We start from the raw sequence: 18530 nt of genomic DNA, 5'->3' as shown, positions 1-18530 counted from the left end.
ATTTGTTACTCCACCTTCCTTAACACAACTATAGTTTCTGCAAATGGTAACGGGTTTAGATGTCATCAAAATTCGAATTATCTCATCGAACTGATTTAATTCGATTAATCGATTAGTAACCCAATTTTATTCGGTCAAAAACCGGTTAATAATTTTTTAGAATTTCAGTTATCAGTTAATCCAATTCAAAATTCGGTAATTAATCGAATTAATCAATTAACCGAAATATTTGTTGTTTTCAAGACTTACATAATGTTTCTAATGTCTTACTTATTATTTTTACCTACATTTAAAGTTTTTAATTATTAAATAAAAGCAAATGAACATTAGCAAAATATTTTTATAATATTTCGATTCCATTAATATATTTTAAAATTTTTTGATTCAATTAACAATTAAAATTTTTATATTTTAAATAATTTGATTAATAATAATTTAATTCCTCGAATCAACCATTTAAACACATCAAAATGAATTTTGTGCCCTGTACTGTCCTATCTTTGTATTCCCTTTCAACAGACAAGGTCCAGTTGAGCTTATAATGTAAGAAGAGCGAGAATAACGTTTACGCCTCATACATAGAAAGTGACCTAATTTGGAGGGGTTTAACGAGTTTCCTAACCTTATTTTTCCAGTCAAAGCAAATACCTAGCCTTTGATCAGTACACGACACCGAAGTTTTTTTTTTTAATTAGGATTAGTAAATTTATGTTTTGATTGTTAAATTATTTTAAAAATTTTAAGTTACTAAATAATTAAAATTATTGTTGTATGGTTTTTGTTTATACTGCTTATGTTATTTGAAAGTTTTTTTTATAATTTAATTTTTTATAAAATAATTTTAAATATTATAATTACACACTAAACCAAAATTTAAATAATTTTTTTATCTCTAACATTAATCTCAAATTGACTTTGATTCTACTTATCAATAAATTTTGATTCACTATGTCAATAATTAAATCCATACTTAAAACTTATTAATGAGCTAAATAAAATATTTGAATAATTAAATAAGTAAAATAAAAATTTTCAATAGTTTAATAATTAAGATATAAATTTATTAATAATTTAAAGAGTTAGTGAAATAATTTAACTAATTTATAAAGCCCTGAGTCCAGACACAGAGAAAAGTCTTTCTTCACTTTTCTGTGTAAACAGTGGTAAGAACGAATCACCAAATGAATGACTAGCTGAGAGCTATATTAATTGGCAAAGATGAAACACGAGCTGAAACAGAAGAGTTGTTTACTTTTATTCTTAAATAATCAATACATAAAAATGCATATTTTAAGTGGGGGGAGGCCTCTTATCTGGTACTTGTAGTCGCCTCCCAGAGTCCAAGTGACCCGATCGCCATATTTTCTGGAAATTTTCCTTGGAGAAGAGCTCTCTTTTCAAGTCCTTTTTAGCTGTGGGCTCGTGTGTTTTTTTCACTTCTTCAACATTATTTCATTTTCAGGTTTGTATCGCTCTCTCTATTGTTGAAAGCTTAGACTTTTGCTGTATTCAGCTTTTCTATCGGGTTGACTATATGGGTCTTCGCTTGTGCTTCAAGTACATGAGTATTGTAATTTAGGTTGTTTAGTTTTGCTCTTTCAAGGTTCAAAGCTGAATTTTGATTTTATTATGTTGTTTGAGATTGGACTTGGTTGGTGCTTATAAAGACCCCCCCTTTTTTTCCTGTTTCAAGTGTATGGAAATGATAATATGATGTTTTATATTTAGTTTCCCTTGAGACTATGCGAAATATTGTTTGGTTTCCTGGAAATTCGAAGAGAATTCCAGTTCTGTTCTAGTAGCTTTTCATTAGAAAACAATTTTGGGTTGAACTTCTTCAGTTCTTATTTTGGTCAATGATAGAAAAAGCTCGGTCTTCCTGTTCTCCATAAAAAAAGAAAAATTTTATTTGGTTTCTTCACTTATATTTCATGGCTACCAAACTGAAAGTCAAACGACGCTTCTAGTTTTCCATGTGATTGAAATGATTATCCTACTTGGGCCAACCAAAACTAAGATCCATATTTTCTATTTTCTTAAACAATACAATATTTCAACTAACTTCAGTTATATATCTCTGGTTTCTTTTTAATCTGGTGAAGTCGACTTTTTAAGCAAATAGCAATGAGGGGCTTATTCAAATTTGATTGTAATGCAGGTGTTATGTTTAATAAAATTGGAAGCATTTTTGTTGGATGAAAAATGCTGCGACCGCAATCTTGCAGCCATGCTTTTGCCGCTTTTAGTTGGTGTATTGATCATATTGGAAGATGAGGTTATGTTTTCTGGACTTTGTTGGGTTGTGATGTGATGGCAATCGACGTAGTCACTAGTGCCTCATTCGTTCCGGCTTCAGAGATTCTTTCTCAGACCGTAGAGGCCATTCTCGAGATTGTGGTTTCTGCAAATGATGTTCTCTTTAAGAAAGATAGTTTTAAGAAACTAGCATCTTACTTAGAGAGAATTGTCCCAGTTTTGAAAGAGTTGAAAGGAAAATGCATTTCTAATTCTGAGAGCTTGAACAATGCTATTCAGATTCTCAATCGTGAAATAAAAGCTGCGAAGCAACTAACTGTAGAATGCAGCACAAAAAGCAAAGTATATCTCTTGATGAATAGTCGTGGGATAGTCAGGCGCCTAGAAGGTACCATGAGAGAGATAAGCAGGGGATTAAGTCTCCTTCCATTGGCATCTTTAGAACTTTCTTCAGCTATAGTTGTAGAAATTGGAAACCTCTGTGATAGTATGCAGAAGGCTGAGTTCAAGGCTGCTATAACAGAAGAAGAGATCTTAGAGAAAATTGAGACAGGCATACAGGAGAGGAATGCTGATCGTTCTTATGCAAACAATCTGCTGGTTCTCATTGCAGAAGCTGTTGGGATATCTACTGAGAGATCGGCTTTAAAAAGGGAATTTGAAGACTTCAAAAGTGAGATTGAAAATGTCAGGCTTAGGAAGGACAAGGCTGAAGCTATACAAATGGATCAGATAATTGCTTTGTTGGAAAGGGCTGATGCTGCTTCTTCTCCTAAAGAGAAAGAGATGAAGTATTTCACTAAGCGGAAATCTTTGGGTAGTCAACCGCTGGAGCCTCTCCAATCTTTTTATTGTCCAATCACTCGCGATGTAATGGTAGATCCTGTGGAGACTTCATCTGGACAGACTTTTGAGAGAAGTGCTATAGAGAAGTGGTTTACAGAGGGGAACAACTTATGCCCTTTGACTATGACTCCCCTAGACACATCAATCCTACGCCCTAACAAAACACTGAGGCAGTCAATAGAAGAGTGGAAGGACAGAAACACAATGATAACAATTGCTTCAATGAAACCCAATCTCACATCTGGAGATGAGGAAGAAGTGCTTCAATGTCTAGGACAGCTAAAGGATCTTTGTGAACAGAGAGACATGCACCGAGAGTGGGTGATCTTGGAGAACTATATATCAGTTCTTATTCAACTTCTTGGTGGAAAAAATCGTGATATAAGGAATCGTGTTCTTGTCATACTTCACATTTTGACAAAAGATAGCGATGATGCAAAGGTATGCTGTGTGAAACTGTATCCTTTTGATTCTCTCTTTTAGTTTTCTGCAGTGATTTGCAAGTAAATATATTTAATCATATTGAAAAGGTTCATCTTCAAAATATAGGTGATAGTGAAATGAATGGTCGGGTGGGTTAGGAATTAGATTCATCTGTTTCAGTAATATGCATAGACAATATTTCATATTCCATTTTATTTTCACCTACCTTTGGATTTTGTTTTGTTTCACCTAACTTCATAAACAGGAGTCTTAAGTCATCAAGTATTGAATTATAGGATACAGTAGACGTATCGAGCTTTTAGAGAATGGGTACTACTTTGTATATGTCCAGGGTCACATTCATCTTGGTATCCCACACTGACAAATCTGTTTTGCATACCATTGGGATGGAGTGTTTTTGCTGGTTTACTGCCTTCTTTAATCAAAATAGGATTACTTGAAAGTTTTCAAGAGAGTTTTTAATAAAACTGTTCTATATTATTAACTAAAGAACTGAACTTAAATAGAGAAAAGAGAACTGAACTTAAATAGAGAAAAGAGTCCTAATCCTAATTAGAACAATAGTTCCCTTATTCTAATAAACTACTAAAACATAAAAGAAAATAGTTCCCTTATTCTAATAAACTACTAAAAGATAAAATAAAATATTCCTAGAATATGAATAAAACTTATTTACCTAAATAAGATTTATCTACCTAAATAAATTTAAAATATTTATATATTTCAACACCTCCCTCAAGTTGGTACATATATATCAATCATGCCCAACTTGCTTAAAAGAAAATCAAAACTCGTCTTAGAGAGTCTTTTGGTGAGTATGTCAGCAATCTGTTGTTTTGAAGGAACAAACGGCATGCACACTTGGCCTTCTTCAATCTTCTCCTTGATAAAGTGTCTATCAATCTCAACAGGCTTAGTTTTGTCATGTTGGACTGGGTTGTGAGCAATACTAATGGCGACTTTGCTATCACAAAGACAACTTCATTGGTGAAGTTATTGGTTTCTCAGCTCTTCCATAATTTTTTTTAACCACATCATTTCACAAATTCCTTGAGCCATTGATCTAAACTTAGCCTCTGCACTACTTCTTGCTACAACACTTTGTTTTTTGCTTCGCCAAGTCACAAGGTTTCCCCAAACAAATGTACAGTATCCTGATGTAGATCTCAGTTATTATAGTTTATGTCGATGATATCATTCTTACAGGAGATGATGTGGATGAAATAAGGCGTCTTAAGGAGCATCTAGCATTGGAGTTTGAGATCAAAGACTTGGGTCCTTTGAAATTCTTTCTTGGAATGGAAGTTGCTCGATCAAAGAAGGGTCTTGTGGCCTCTTGGAAAAAATATGTGATTGATCTTTTAAAAGAGGTTGGGATGAGTGGTTGCCGATAGAACATTGTCTGATCAGCTTGCCCTTGTGAGTAATCTTATTTTTTAACAACTTGAGTGAATCCTTCAAACCAAGCTCGAGGAGACTGCTTTAGATCATACAAAGATTTCTTGAGTTTACATACTCGAGTTCCAAATTTTTCTTCAAAACCTAGCGGAGGATCCATGTAAACTTCTTCTTCAAGTTTCCCATTTAGGAAAGTAATCTTCACATCTAGCTGCTGTAAAGACCAATCAAGATTAACAGCAATTGATAAAAGAATTTTAACGGAATTTAATTTGGCCACTAGGGCAAACGTTTCAAGATAATCTATCCTGTATGTTTGAGTGTACCCTTTAGCCACCAACTGGGCTTTGTATCTATCTAAAGATCCATTTGGTTTGAATTTGGTTGTGAACACCCATATGCAGCCCACTGTTTTTTTCCCTACAGGTAATTCCATTGTTTTCCATATACCTGCTTTTTAAAGAGCGCGCATCTCCCCTAAAATAGCTTCCTTCCACTCAGGAACCTGTAAAGCATCTTTCACATTTTTTGGTATTTTTACAGTATCGAGACACAAAACAAAGGTTGAGAATGTCGAAGACAAGGCTTTATAGGATACAAAGTTAGACATGGGATATTTGACAATATTTCTAACACCTTTTCTTTTGGCAATTGGAATATCTAAATCAGAAAAATCATTGGCTGGATTATGAGCTTTACCTGGACTTTTGATAGGATCTTGCGGGTCAGATTCTTGGTGATGAATCTGGTGGATTCCACTATCTTGATTTCGATTTCTTCTTGAGTAAACAATTAACTCCTTTGTTTGTTCTTTATTCTAATGATCAGACTCTACACATTCATACTCCTTTTCATTAACATTAACATCATTAATTTCTGTGTTAATCATAATTCGCCTTCCCTATTATTAGAATCCCTATGTTGTATATTCCTAGTCTTTTCTTGATCAATTATAGAATCTTCCTTAGTATAATTCCCTCCCTGAAGATTAGAATCAAAATAAGATTGTGTTTCAACAAATGTGACATTCATGGTAACAATAATCTTCCTATCAATTGGATCATAACATTTATAACCCTTTTTATTAGAAGCATAACCAACAAAGACACATTTTTTTGTTCTAGGATCTAGTTTACCTTGGTTGTGAAGATGAACAAAAACACTACACCCAAAAATTCGAAGGGATAAATCTGTGATCAATTTAGAGTTAGGAAAGTTATCTTTAAAGAGACGAAAATGAGTTCTATAATCTAAAGTTTTACTGGGCATTTTATTAATAAGATATGTAGCTGTTAACAAGGCTTCGCCCCGAAGATAACGTGGTACCTGACTAGTGAACATCAAGGCTCTAGTTACTTCCAAAAGATGTCGATTTTTTCTTTCTGCAATCCCATTTTGTTGTGGTGTATTTGTACAAGAACTTTGGTGGACTATTCCATGTTTGGTTAAGAAAACACCTAATTGGTCGTTAAAAAATTCCCCACCATTGTCAGTCCGAAATACTTCTATTTTCACACCAAATTGTGTTTTCACCATAGTATGAAAAGACTGAAACACATTTTTAATTTCAGACTTATCTTTTAATAAAAACACCCAATAAAGTCGAGTATGATCATCAATAAATGTGACAAACCAACATTTCCCTGAAAAAGTCGAGACTCTTGAAGGTCCCCAAACATCACTATGAATTAAAGAAAAAGGTTTGGAGGCTTTATATTTTTGAGGTCGAAAGAATGACCGATGATGTTTAGCCAATTCACAAAATTCATAATGATATGAAGAAGGACTTTTATGTTTAAATAAATTAGGTAACAAATATCTTAAATAGTAAAAATCCAAGCCTATAATGCCAAATCATAACCTTATCAAAATCAGAAACAGAATTTAAACATAAAGTAGTTGTTGGTTGACTTAGATGGTCGTCTTCAAGAAAGTAAATTCATTCCACCAAATTCTTTAGCATTGCCAATCATCCTCCCTGAGACCATGTCCTGAAACTTACACATAGAGGAGTCAAATATAACATGACAATTTGAGGACTGGGATAATTTACTGACCGATATGAGATTACAAGCTATATTTGGCACATGTAAAACATCATGTAAAACCAAGGAAGATGAAATTTTAACAGTGCCTTTCCTGGCTATTGCCGAGAAAGACCCATCTGCTACTTTGATCTTTTTGTTTCCTGCGCAAGGTGTGTAAGTTGAAAAAAGAAAATGACTACTAGTCATGTGATCACTAGCTCTGGAATCAACGATCCATTTGTTTGTTTTATAAGGCTTGACATTGAAAAAAACAGAAAAATCAGTACCTTATTGGGCAAAAAAGGAAGAAGGATTATTGGATGAGTTAGGAGTAGAAAAATTCATCCGAAATTGTGGTGATTGAAAAAACTTGTGTAGATGCTCTAATTGTTCCTTAGTGAATGGAGACCTTTCCAAAGAACTTTGGCTCTCATAATTTCCATTAGTTGTTTGGAAAGCTCTGCAATCTCCTGATTGTGAACCACGTCCATTGCCACTCTTTTTCCTTCCATTTGTCTGTTTCCCATCGAGTTTCCAACACGTTTCTCGAGTGTGCCAATATTTTTTGCAGTGATCGCACCAAGGTTTTTTTTTTTTTCAATTTCATTATTATTTTTAACAGATACAAGAGTAGAATTATTATCATTAGCTTCAAACCCTGACTTTAACATTACTTTTCTCCTTGTCTCCTCTCTTCTAACCTCAGAAAAAATCTCACAAAGTTTTGGAAGCAGTTTTTTTCCTAGGATCCGAGATCTCACATCATCAAATTCTTTATTTAAACCAGCCAGAAATAAATAAGCTCTTTCATTCTCTTCTTTTTTCATAGCTTTTACACCATCTCCAGGACACTCCCATTCATCATTATAACACTGATTCAATTCTTGTCAAAGAGACATCATCTCGTTATAATAAAGAGTAACATCTTTTTTCCCTAGCCTAGCTTTTCACAGTTTTATTTTTAACTCAAAAATCTGTGAAGCGTTTTCTAAATCTGAATAGGTGTCTTTCACAGCGTCCCAAACATCTTTAACAGTTGGGAGAAAACGAAAAGGTTTATCTCTGGATGCTTCCATGGAATTAATAAGCCACGCAATTATCATAGAATTTTCTGACCTCCACTTGCTCATCTTTGGATCGCCCACCTGTGGTTGCTCAACTTCTCCATTTGAATGACCTAGCTTGCCGCGCCCATCAATTGCTAATTTTACGGACTGCGACTATTCCAGATAATTCTTGCCATTCAACTTGTGAGATGTCAGTTGAAAAGAAAGGTGAGACGAGGCTGTCCCTTGAGTCATTGTACTCTTGGTAGTTGTTTCAACGGTAAAACTTTCTTCCTCTATTTGATTGCTGGACCTCTTATCTCCAGTGAAGGCTGTTTTAATCATGATGTTACTAGAGATTTAACCTAACTCTGATACCATGAAAGTTTTTAAGAGAGCTTTTAATAAAATTGTTCTATATTATTAACTAAAGAACTGAACTTAAATAGAGAAAAGAGTCCTAATCCTAATTAGGAAAATAGTTCCTTATTCTAATAAACTACTAAAACATAAAAGAAAATAGTTCCCTTATTCTAATAAACTACTAAAAGATAAAATAAAATATTCCTAGAATATGAATAAAACTTATTTACCTAAATGAAATTTATCTACCTAAATAAATTTAAAATATATACATATTTCAACATTACTTGCATTTATCTTGTGTAAATATGGGTTCCTGCTAACCAGAAATGCATATATGTTTCTCATATGTTTTCTACCAAAAATATTGAAATATATTGCAGGATAGAGTGGCAAAAGTTGATGGTGCAATTGAACTTGTAGTTCGTTCCTTGGGGCGTCGCACAGATGAAAGAAGGTTAGCAGTGGCATTACTTTTGGATTTATCAAAATATAACGTCTTAAGAGACAGCATTGGGAAGGTTCAGGGTTGTATTCTCCTTTTGGTGACAATGGCAAGTGGTGATGATTATCAAGCTGCCAGAGATGCCGAGGAAATATTGGAAAACCTGTCATATTCTGATCAGAACGTCATACAGATGGCAAGGGCAAACTATTTTAAACATTTGCTTCAGCGTTTGTCAACTGGTTCATGCCCTAAACTTGATCACCTTTTAAGTTCTTCTTTGGGTGTTCACATTTCCTTCATCCATTCTGACTTGAGCAGTGAACTAGTTCATTACTATGATTGTGTTGTAGGAAAGCATACTTTTGAAGAATTAATAAGATTGCATTTTTTTAGAATGTTTTCACCAGATAAGTATCTGCAAAACATAGGTTATGTGTGGAAAGTTGGCTGGTTAGTGCATTGTGATGAAATCAACTTGTACTTCAATAAGATGAAATTACAGGCCATCTTATTATACTTAATATTAACGTTAAGCTTTTTCTTAATATTAACTTCAAAAGAAATATTTTCTTAATCTCAAAATTGGTGCAAGATTCCCATGAAGATAATATGTCATTGCATAAAGGCGAGGATGTCTTAATTTCCTTGTCAATTAGGTTTTCCTGTGATTCAACTTTAAAGAGATGCCAATCTTACTACTGTAGTTGCATCCTTTTCTTAAAATAGTAAAATCTCAGCATTTCTGGTAGAGCTGCAGCAGTGGTTTACATGGCTTGATTTAGGTGTATATATTTTGTTCATATTTCCTTCCACATTTAGGTTTTGCTACATCATTGCAAACGTGCATCAAGTTGCAATGTCTTTGCTATTATTTGACAAAACACTTATGGAAGTATATCTAAATCTCTACAGGACCAGATGATGTAAAACTAACCATGGCAACAGCTATAGCTGAAATGGAGTTAACTGACCATAATAAAGTGGTATTGTTAGAAAGAGGTGCATTGCGTCCACTTCTTAACTGGGTCTCTCATGGTGGTATTCAAATGAAAAGTGTAGCTGTTAAAGCTCTTCGAAACCTCTCAAGTGTACCAAAAAATGGCTTGCAGATGATCAAAGAAGGTGCATCCCGCCCATTACTTGACCTCCTCCAACTTGGCTCATCATCCTCAGCATTACGAGAACAAGTCGCCGCAACGGTTATGCACCTTGCAGTATCCACTATGTCACAAGAATCCACTGAGACTCCAGTTTCTTTATTGGAATCTGATGAGGATGTTTTCATGGTCTTCTCTTTGATTAACCTGACTGGACCAGAAATCCAACAAAACCTTCTGCAAATCTTTCAGGCGTTGTGCCAATCCCACTCTGCAGCATATATCAAGACCAAGCTGACACAGGTATACATTTTATAGGAGAATGATATAACTCTGTGCCTTCGTGCTGGCATTTTCTTTTTCTAAGAATAAATATCAAAGATGCTGTGCTAAAATAGAGCTTAAATTAATCTGAAAACAATGATTACTTCAAACAAGCTATACTTAGCAAACTTCCATAACGTTGTATGTTGCCCATGCTTTGCCTTCTTTCCACTGATTGATCGGTGCCTGACACAGTAGGTTGCTTACCCTGGTGACTTAGCCATTCAGAGAATGTTCTTGCTCCCTCTATTCCCTTTGCAGAAAAGGAATCTATTGTTTTTTCTAGTGTGTCAACAATTATTGCGTTTAGTGATCCCATGAATTATGGCTTCTGACAGGTTGAATTACTCGTAGGATGTTTGTGTCTTGCACTGTTAGATAGATTAACCTCTTCAAAGTATCTTAAAGTCTGAAATCATATGTGAGATAATCACAGCCTAGACTTCTTATTTTGGTTATGGACATATTATTCATTCTTTCAATCTTTTATTTTATTTTATGGGCCTGTGTTTCAGGATGCTTCTCATATTCATGTAAGGATAGAGAAGCTGATGCAAGGATGCTGTACTGTTATTATCCTTCTTCCTTCCCCCCTCTTTTTATGTTTGAGCCTACTCACGTGTCTCTATCAAATGCACTTATCTCTCTAGATATGTCTCATTTTTGTAATTCTTTTGCTGCATATCATTTCAATTTTCAATACCAGCTGATTTATTATGTTAACAGTGCTCAGCCATCCAAGTGCTAATCCAGTTGTGTGAACGTGACATTGGAAATGTACGGCTGAATGCTGTGAAGCTTTTCTGTTTCTTGGTGAAGGATGGTGACGAAGCCACTATCCTGGAGCATGTGCGCCAGAAATGCATTGAGACTTTACTTAGGATTATCAAGTCTTTTAATGATGATGAAGAAGTTGCTTCTGCAGTGGGCATAATTGCTAACCTTCCTGAAAATGACCAGATCACTCAGTGGCTTGTGGATGCTGGTGCAATTCCAATCATTTTTCGTTTTCTTTGCAGTGGTAGACTTAATGATTCCAATAGAAGTCAGTTAGTAGAAAGTGCTGTTGGAGCCATCTGCCGTTTTACTGCTCCAACAAATCTGGAATGGCAAAAGAGAGCAGCTGAAGCCGATGTTATCCCCATGTTAGTTCAATTGTTGGATTCAGGAACCACCTTGACCAAATATCATGCAGCCACTTCTCTGTCTCGTTTTTCAAGGAGTTCTCTTCAGCTAAGCCGGACAATACCAAAGAAAAAGGGGTTCTGGTGCTTGTCAGCTCCACCAGAGACTGCTTGCCCGGTTCATGGAGGAATTTGTTCTGTTGAGTCATCATTTTGCCTTCTTGAGGCTGATGCAGTGATACCACTTGCAAGGGTTCTTGAAGAAACAGATGCCGGAGTGTGTGAAGCATCTTTAGATGCACTATTGACTTTAATTGAAGGTGAAAGACTTCAAAATGGTAGTAAGGTGCTAGCAGAAGCAAATGCAATTACTCCAATGATAAGATGTCTTAGTTCGCCTTCCCTCAGACTGCAGGAGAAAGCTCTACATGCTTTGGAAAGGATTTTCCGGCTGCCTGAGTTCAAGCAGAAGTATGGTCCAGCTGCTCAGATGCCTTTAGTAGATTTAACACAGCGAGGCAATAGTAGTATGAAGTCTCTTTCAGCCAGGATACTTGCTCACTTGAATGTACTTCATGAGCAATCTTCCTATTTCTAAAGAATTCAATGCCTTTTGACTTTCTTGAATCATATCTGAGGAGGAAGGACTGGCCACATTATTCACCTTGATGATTTATTTTGCAAGAACCGCAATACTAGTGCGCATGCTTAGGCTTGAACCATAATATTTCAGAATAGGCCTACCTTTCTTCTCAATAATTGGCGCATATTGACGGATTCACCTTGAAAGCTAAGCAAGAACTATCAACCAACTCCATTGTTGTGGATAGATGTATCGATGCAGCACCATGATACCCAAGATGATAGACATCAAGTTTGTGCTTTTTCTGTTGAGGAACCGTCGCAGGTAAGAGATTTTACAAGTGGCTGATATTAAAAGCACACCATTAGCAATATTGCTTGGAATTGATATCTTTCCTTGTAACCTCTGTGGTTCTTCTTTCCATTCTTTCACTGTCAACTCAGTACTTTACCTATAGCTCTGTGATTGTCCTGTATTAGATATATAGATGGTCTGGAATTCATCAGCTTAATAACCGAAGAGTAAATGTGGAGCATGCCTGTCTACGTGACAAATGGAAACTTGCATTTCGTGCCATGCATTCAGCAAAAGTTGATTAGTAGTGTTAGCTTGAATGCAAACTCTATGAGCATGAAAAACACCAGGGCTTCACTTGGTCCCAGCAATTGATTGTTTGATTCTTGCTTAGTAAAGTTGGAAACCTCACATTTGGAATCGTCATATTAACATTATTGAATGAACTGCATCAGATAAGACGTTATATCTGCAGTTTCTGTTAGCATGCACTCATGGAGCGTACTGGTGGTGTAAGGAGAAAACTTTTCGAATCAATGGCTGGACCATTGCAGAAGCTCAAACAGCTCAGCCTCCCTTCCAGCACGAACCTGTAGCATTAACCATGTGGTCTTATAATTTGCCCTGAAATATTATTTCCATTTGAAAACAATTCTGTTATACGAATTGTCAGGTCTATACAGTGAGGGGAGTTAAAATGTCTATGTATTAAATTTCTATAAACAAACTTATCTATTTCCTTTAGATTATAACAAAAGGAACCGTCAACAGCAACAAAAAAAAAGGACCTAAGAAAATAAATTAACATAATCCTAGTAATCTTCTATCTGTCAGTAGCACCTCTGAACAATCTCGAGTAAACTTGGTTCTGTTTTTTTATTTTATTTTATTTTTTATGCTGTCTTTTCCTTCACTCTATGTCTTCGACTCCTTCCAAAAAATTTAAGGGTCTCGTCGATAAGTATGACAGGTATTGAGACCAAAATTACTAAGAACCACTCATTCAGGCTCAATGGAACAACACCAAACATGTTTGCCAGGAATGGAACGTAAAGTACAAGGCAATGGAGTCCAAATGAGACTGACATTGCAACCAAAAGCCAAGGGTTCCTCCCAGGTGGCAACGTTAGCAGGCTGCTGTCTTCGGAAAGTGCATTCAAGGAATTGAACATTTCGATAGCTACTAATACAGATAGTGACAGAGTCATTGCTTTCACTTTGCCAATGGTGAAGTAGTCACATGGGTTCGAGAATGTGATCAGGTGACCATCACCAACCGTATATGGGGCCACGGAGAAATTTGACCATGTTGAACACTCTCCCCAGTTGCGAAGCTGAGACAGTTCGATTAGTGTGTGACCATCGCTCACAAGGTTGATACCCATAAAAGAAGCCTGAGTATACCACAAGATGAAGATGCCAACGGTTGCTACGCCCACATAAGAACCTATTGTCTACAATTCAAAACATAAATGTAGAACATTAGTCTAGTTCAAAAATCCCACAAACCATGTCTTGCCTAGAGAATTTCAAGGGGAAGATAATTGGTGTAGATCAATATTCAGTACTAACCAAGTAACGAAACAGGACCCAGGAGTCAATGAGAGTGTCATCACTTTTACGGGGTGGTTTCCGCATTATACCAACATCTGGAGGATTAAACCCGAGAGCTGTCGCAGGAGGACCATCCGTAACCAAATTCACCCATAAGAGTTGCACAGGAATCATACACTCTGGTAATCCCAGAGCAGCAGTCAAGAATATGGAGATTACTTCTCCAACATTGGATGATATCATGTATCTGCCAATTTAGGAAATGAATAAACAAGGCATATCCTAAATGCTCAAGGAAAGTGGTAGAGCAAATTAACACACCTTATGAAAGCTTTCATGTTATTATAAATAGAACGACCCTCGGCAACAGCCGAAACAATGGTGCTAAAGTTGTCATCTGCTAAAACCATATCAGAAGCTTCTTTTGCTACCTGGAAAAATTGAACAATGAGCATGTTAGTAGAAAGGACTTATTTGAGGGTCGTTAGTAGGGAGGAACGTGAATATATTAGTTCCAACATATGGTACAAATCTATACTAAATGCTAGGAAATGCCTAAACAATCATATAGCTTGCTCCAAGCGAAGTCATATGAAGGCTACAAGGAACAAGATTCGATCTTCAAGCAAGAGAATCAAGGTGATATATTTACCTCGGTTCCAGTTATGCCCATAGCAATTCCTATATCAGCCAGTTTAAGGGCAGGTGCATCATTTACACCATCTCCAGTCATAGCAACAATTTCCCCCATCTCTTTTAGCATCCTAACGATTTCTTGCTTATGTCTAGGTTCAGCACGAGAGAAGACCTTTCCCCCTGGCTTTGACAACGTTTCAATTTGTTGTGAAGGGGAAAGAGCCATGAATTCTTTACCAGTAAAACTTTTCCCTCTAACATCCTCTCCATCAGAGAACAATTTAATTTCATGACAAATAGCCTCAGCTGTGGATTTATTATCTCCTGTTATCACGATAACTCTAATTCCTGCTCCTTTACAATCTTCTATTGCTTTGTCAACTTCATCTCGTGGAGGGTCCTATATTGATATGGAAAATTACATCTCTGAAAATAATTTACTTGACAATTCATTAACTATTATGAACAACAAAACTGTCTGACATATGCTTACCCTGAGACCAACAACCCCTACAAAAACCAAGTCACTTTCAATGGAAGAATAGCTAGCTGGATCAAGCAACTTCTTATGAGCAGGATTATTCTCAGAGTAGTAGTCTGAAAATTCCCCCAGGTCGTCCTTATACGCCAATCCCAAGCATCGCAGTCCCTTTGAACTCATCTCTGAATTTCTTGAAAGCAATAGTTGACTACATGATTCATCCATTGGAACAAGAGATCCGTCTGCAAGTTGTACGTGTGTACTACGTTCCACTAAACTCTCAACAGCGCCCTACAGAAGATGCGCATTGATTTAAAGATCAAATAAGCAAGGAAACCAAACTACTAAGTTTATGCCTTTTTGCTGTTTACCACTCACAATCATACGTTACCAACATATATAAATGTATATCATGTGCGTATCTCCAATCCACCTTAAGTTCACATTTACACTGACTGCTAATTTCCCTTGAAGTTAAATTCGATCTTTTCCATTTAATCAAGAGCAAAATGATTTCTAGACAACAACACTATGAAGAAAATGGTCACATTTATCCATTGATGAAAGAAAGATGAAGGATTTGAACCAAGGTAAGAAAAGGGAATGACAGTCACCTTGACAAGCAGTCTGTTGTGTCCAGTAGGCTCTCTAACAATAACGCTCATAGACTTTCGTAGAGTATCCAACTCCAATGTTGCAAGCCTTTTTGATCTTTTGGTCCACCACTCCCAGCAACCTAAGTTTTGCAATATATCATAAATCAATGAAGTGCATCACAATACATGAATCTACTAAAACTAGAAAAGATTTATGGCTCACCTAGTTTAATTGTGCTTCGGTCAATCAAATAGTTTGCAGCAAGCTGTGAGTCATGGATTTCGTTCCTCATCTTGGCATCTGGAACTCCCATCTTTTCAACCAAAACCTTCAAAGCAGGTTCAGTAGGCAAACCTGTGGCCCGGAAAAGACGACCATCACAGAAAATCCCAGCATCATTGCAAACTGCACATATTTCTGCCATGACTTGTAAGTTAGCATCCATATTGTAACAGGTCCAATCAACAATTCCACCATCCTTTGGGTCATAGGTTGTGCCTTCAACATGGAAAATACGAGAAGTAGTGGTTTTCCCACCAAGGGTAAAGAATTCTGCAACAGACATTTGATTCGTGGTCAAAGTCCCAGTTTTATCTGAACAAATCACAGTGGTGCATCCCAAGGTTTCAACACTAGGAAGCTTCCGTACGATTGCATTCTTTTGAGCCATTTTTTTTGTACCAAGAGCTAAAGATGTTGTGATCACAGCAGGGAGACCTTCTGGAATTGCAGCTACAGCAAGGGCAACAGCTATCTTGAAATAGTAGGTACATTTCTCAAATGAGAAGCGGAGATTTGCAGGCCATCCATCCACCATATCCCAAGAGAGGAAGTTTTTGCAATTGATAAGCCAAACAATGAGACAAACAAGTCCAATTGCAGTTGTAAGCCTGCTTCCAAATTCATCCAACTTCTTTTTCAAAGGTGTGTCACTCTCTTCCAAAGAGGCCTCGTGTATTTGCTTCTGTATCTTCCCAATCTCAGTGTTCATTCCAGTGCAAACAACGATACAAACACAGCTACCATTCACCACAGTTGTGCCTGCGAAAACCATATTTTCTTTTGCCTGCAATTCACATTCCTCCGGGAATATTGGACTAGTACCTTTCAAAACAGGCATTGCCTCCCCAGTTAGTGCACTTTGTTCCAATCTCAAAGTTGAAGTTTTCAGAGCTGCTATTCTCATATCAGCAGGAACCTTATCACCAACCTGCAATTCAACTATGTCACCCGGTACAAGCTCCCGGGCTGGCAGGTCAGGTACAATGTACCCATCTCTTACAACCTTACCGGATTCGCATTGCATCTCCTTAAGGGCGTCAAGTGCCTTCTCAGCATTGGTCTCTTGCCATACTCCAACAATTGCATTAAGGACTAAAATCAATACTATCACAAATGGCTCCACGTAGGCCTCAAAACCAGACTCCTCGGATTCACTCCCATGCATATAGGCTAAAATGAAAGATATATAAGCAGCAACTAGAAGTATCTTCACAAGTATGTCATCAAATTGTTCCAACACAAGCCGCAATAAAGGCTTCCCTTTCTCTTTGGAAAGCTCATTCCAACCATACTTCTCACGCTGTTTCTCCACCTGGTAACTGCTCAAACCCTTGTCTAGTTTAACATTATATTCTTTCAGACACTGCTCAACAGACCATGACCACGCAGGGAAAGGCTTTTTCTCCATTGAGCCCTCAACGTTGGTTATCACTTACCACCCAAAAGTAAAAGTTGCTTCAATTTTGGCTGAAACCCATGTAATTTTCCTGAAAAACAGATGAAAACATGAAGCCAAATTTTAAACAAAAAAAAATGGCTAAGAAATAATAATAATAATAAAGCAGAAATGGAAACAGTGCATTAACTTCCTTTTAACAAGTATGAAATTACGTCGAATCACCCAACAAGAAAAGGTAATGTTTTTCCTTTGGTAATAAAAAAAAACCAACCACCTATATTAACTACTAGCCACCATAACAATTAATCATCCAACCGAACAAAGGAATTACAAAGCAGCAGTTTTAAGACAGACCCAACAACCCAAAAAGGGAAAGGACAAAAAAACTGCTTAGAGTAGTAGCAATTAACTGCCAACTAAACTTAAAAAATTGTAACTGTAGATACTTATATGACCAAAAAAAAAAAAAAGAACTTCACCTTTAAAGCAAAAACTGACTGAAACCCATGAGACAAACACTTCCTTCTTATATAAGAAATTCAGTGTGGATAACAACTAAAAAGAAAAGTACGAAAAAAAAGAATAAAACATTAGAATAATAGTTAGGCCAAGAGAAAAAAAAAAAACATGGCTTGGAGACAAAGCAAAGTTGAAGGAAAATTCTTGGTATTTCTTTGATATTATTTTTTTATGTAAATCTAAGAAATCTTGCAACATAAGAAAAAAAGGGAATTAGTTTTTGGTCAGTCTCAAATCAACGTTTTGATCTTCTGTGGTTCTGGGAGTTTCACTCACTGCATTGTTTCCATTTTGCTTTTCAGATTCCTTTGTTTCGCCAGTTATATTATACAAAGAATCTAATTTATGAAGTTCAATTTAATCATTTCATATAACTCAATTTTGTTTTAGTAATAAAGAGTTTTTTTTTAATTTAGTTACTCAATATATAAAAATATTAACTTTCATGGAATGTAACTCTGTTTTCTTTAATCATGGATTTGATTTAAATAATTTGGAAAAATAAAATGTATCTTTAGGATAAAATTACCCTTTTATTTATTTATTTTTTATTTTATATAATACTTTTCTTCACAAAATTATTTAATTTTAAACTTATTTTAAACACTATCAAATTTTCTGATGTCTCCTTTTTTTAAAATTATTTATTTATTATTTTATTATAATTATATAGAATACTTCTCCACCTCTAACTTTTAAAATCTTCCTTCACTTCTACCAAACATTTTCTTTTTAATAAAAATCTGACATAAAAAAAAACTAAAATCATAACTAAAGATTAACTTCCTATTTTAAGATTCGTTGTTTCATAA

General features: G+C 35.8%; 2 protein-coding genes across 5 annotated transcripts; one reads left to right on the top strand and one right to left on the bottom strand.

The window, feature by feature from the left end:
- The first annotated feature begins 1094 nt into the window (after positions 1-1094).
- LOC108452817 (U-box domain-containing protein 44-like) lies at positions 1095-13007 on the top strand. 2 transcript variants are annotated; one of them, XR_008285627.1, is made up of 6 exons: positions 1095-1462; positions 2159-3543; positions 8764-9067; positions 9741-10228; positions 10976-12280; positions 12706-13007. XR_008285627.1 is itself a non-coding variant. In XM_017750606.2 (5 exons), the coding sequence occupies exons 2-5, from the start codon at positions 2311-2313 to the stop codon at positions 11969-11971; spliced, it is 3021 nt and encodes a 1006-aa protein (XP_017606095.1). In that variant the 5' UTR covers positions 1095-1462; positions 2159-2310; the 3' UTR covers positions 11972-13007. The 2 variants fall into 2 exon arrangements, 1 of the variants encoding a protein (XP_017606095.1); XM_017750606.2 differs by having other exon boundaries at positions 10976-13007.
- Positions 12964-18030, bottom strand: LOC108452808 (calcium-transporting ATPase, endoplasmic reticulum-type-like). Of its 3 annotated transcripts, none has more exons than XM_053030539.1 (8): positions 17679-18030; positions 15741-17287; positions 15536-15657; positions 14934-15212; positions 14457-14840; positions 14126-14235; positions 13823-14051; positions 12964-13704 (listed from the first exon to the last, which is right to left on the bottom strand). In XM_053030539.1, the coding sequence occupies exons 2-8, from the start codon at positions 17206-17208 to the stop codon at positions 13144-13146; spliced, it is 3153 nt and encodes a 1050-aa protein (XP_052886499.1). In that variant the 5' UTR covers positions 17209-17287; positions 17679-18030; the 3' UTR covers positions 12964-13143. The 3 variants fall into 3 exon arrangements, with proteins under 3 accessions (XP_052886499.1, XP_017606090.1, XP_052886500.1); XM_017750601.2 differs by lacking the exon at positions 17679-18030 and adding an exon at positions 17387-17649; XM_053030540.1 differs by lacking the exon at positions 17679-18030 and having other exon boundaries at positions 15741-17366.
- Positions 18031-18530: the final 500 nt, after the last annotated feature.

Source organism: Gossypium arboreum, chromosome 7, assembly GCF_025698485.1.
Source record: "Gossypium arboreum isolate Shixiya-1 chromosome 7, ASM2569848v2, whole genome shotgun sequence".
NCBI lineage: Eukaryota > Viridiplantae > Streptophyta > Magnoliopsida > Malvales > Malvaceae > Gossypium > Gossypium arboreum.
Note: the sequence above shows the minus strand (reverse complement) of the source record. Positions and strands in the feature narration are given on the sequence as shown.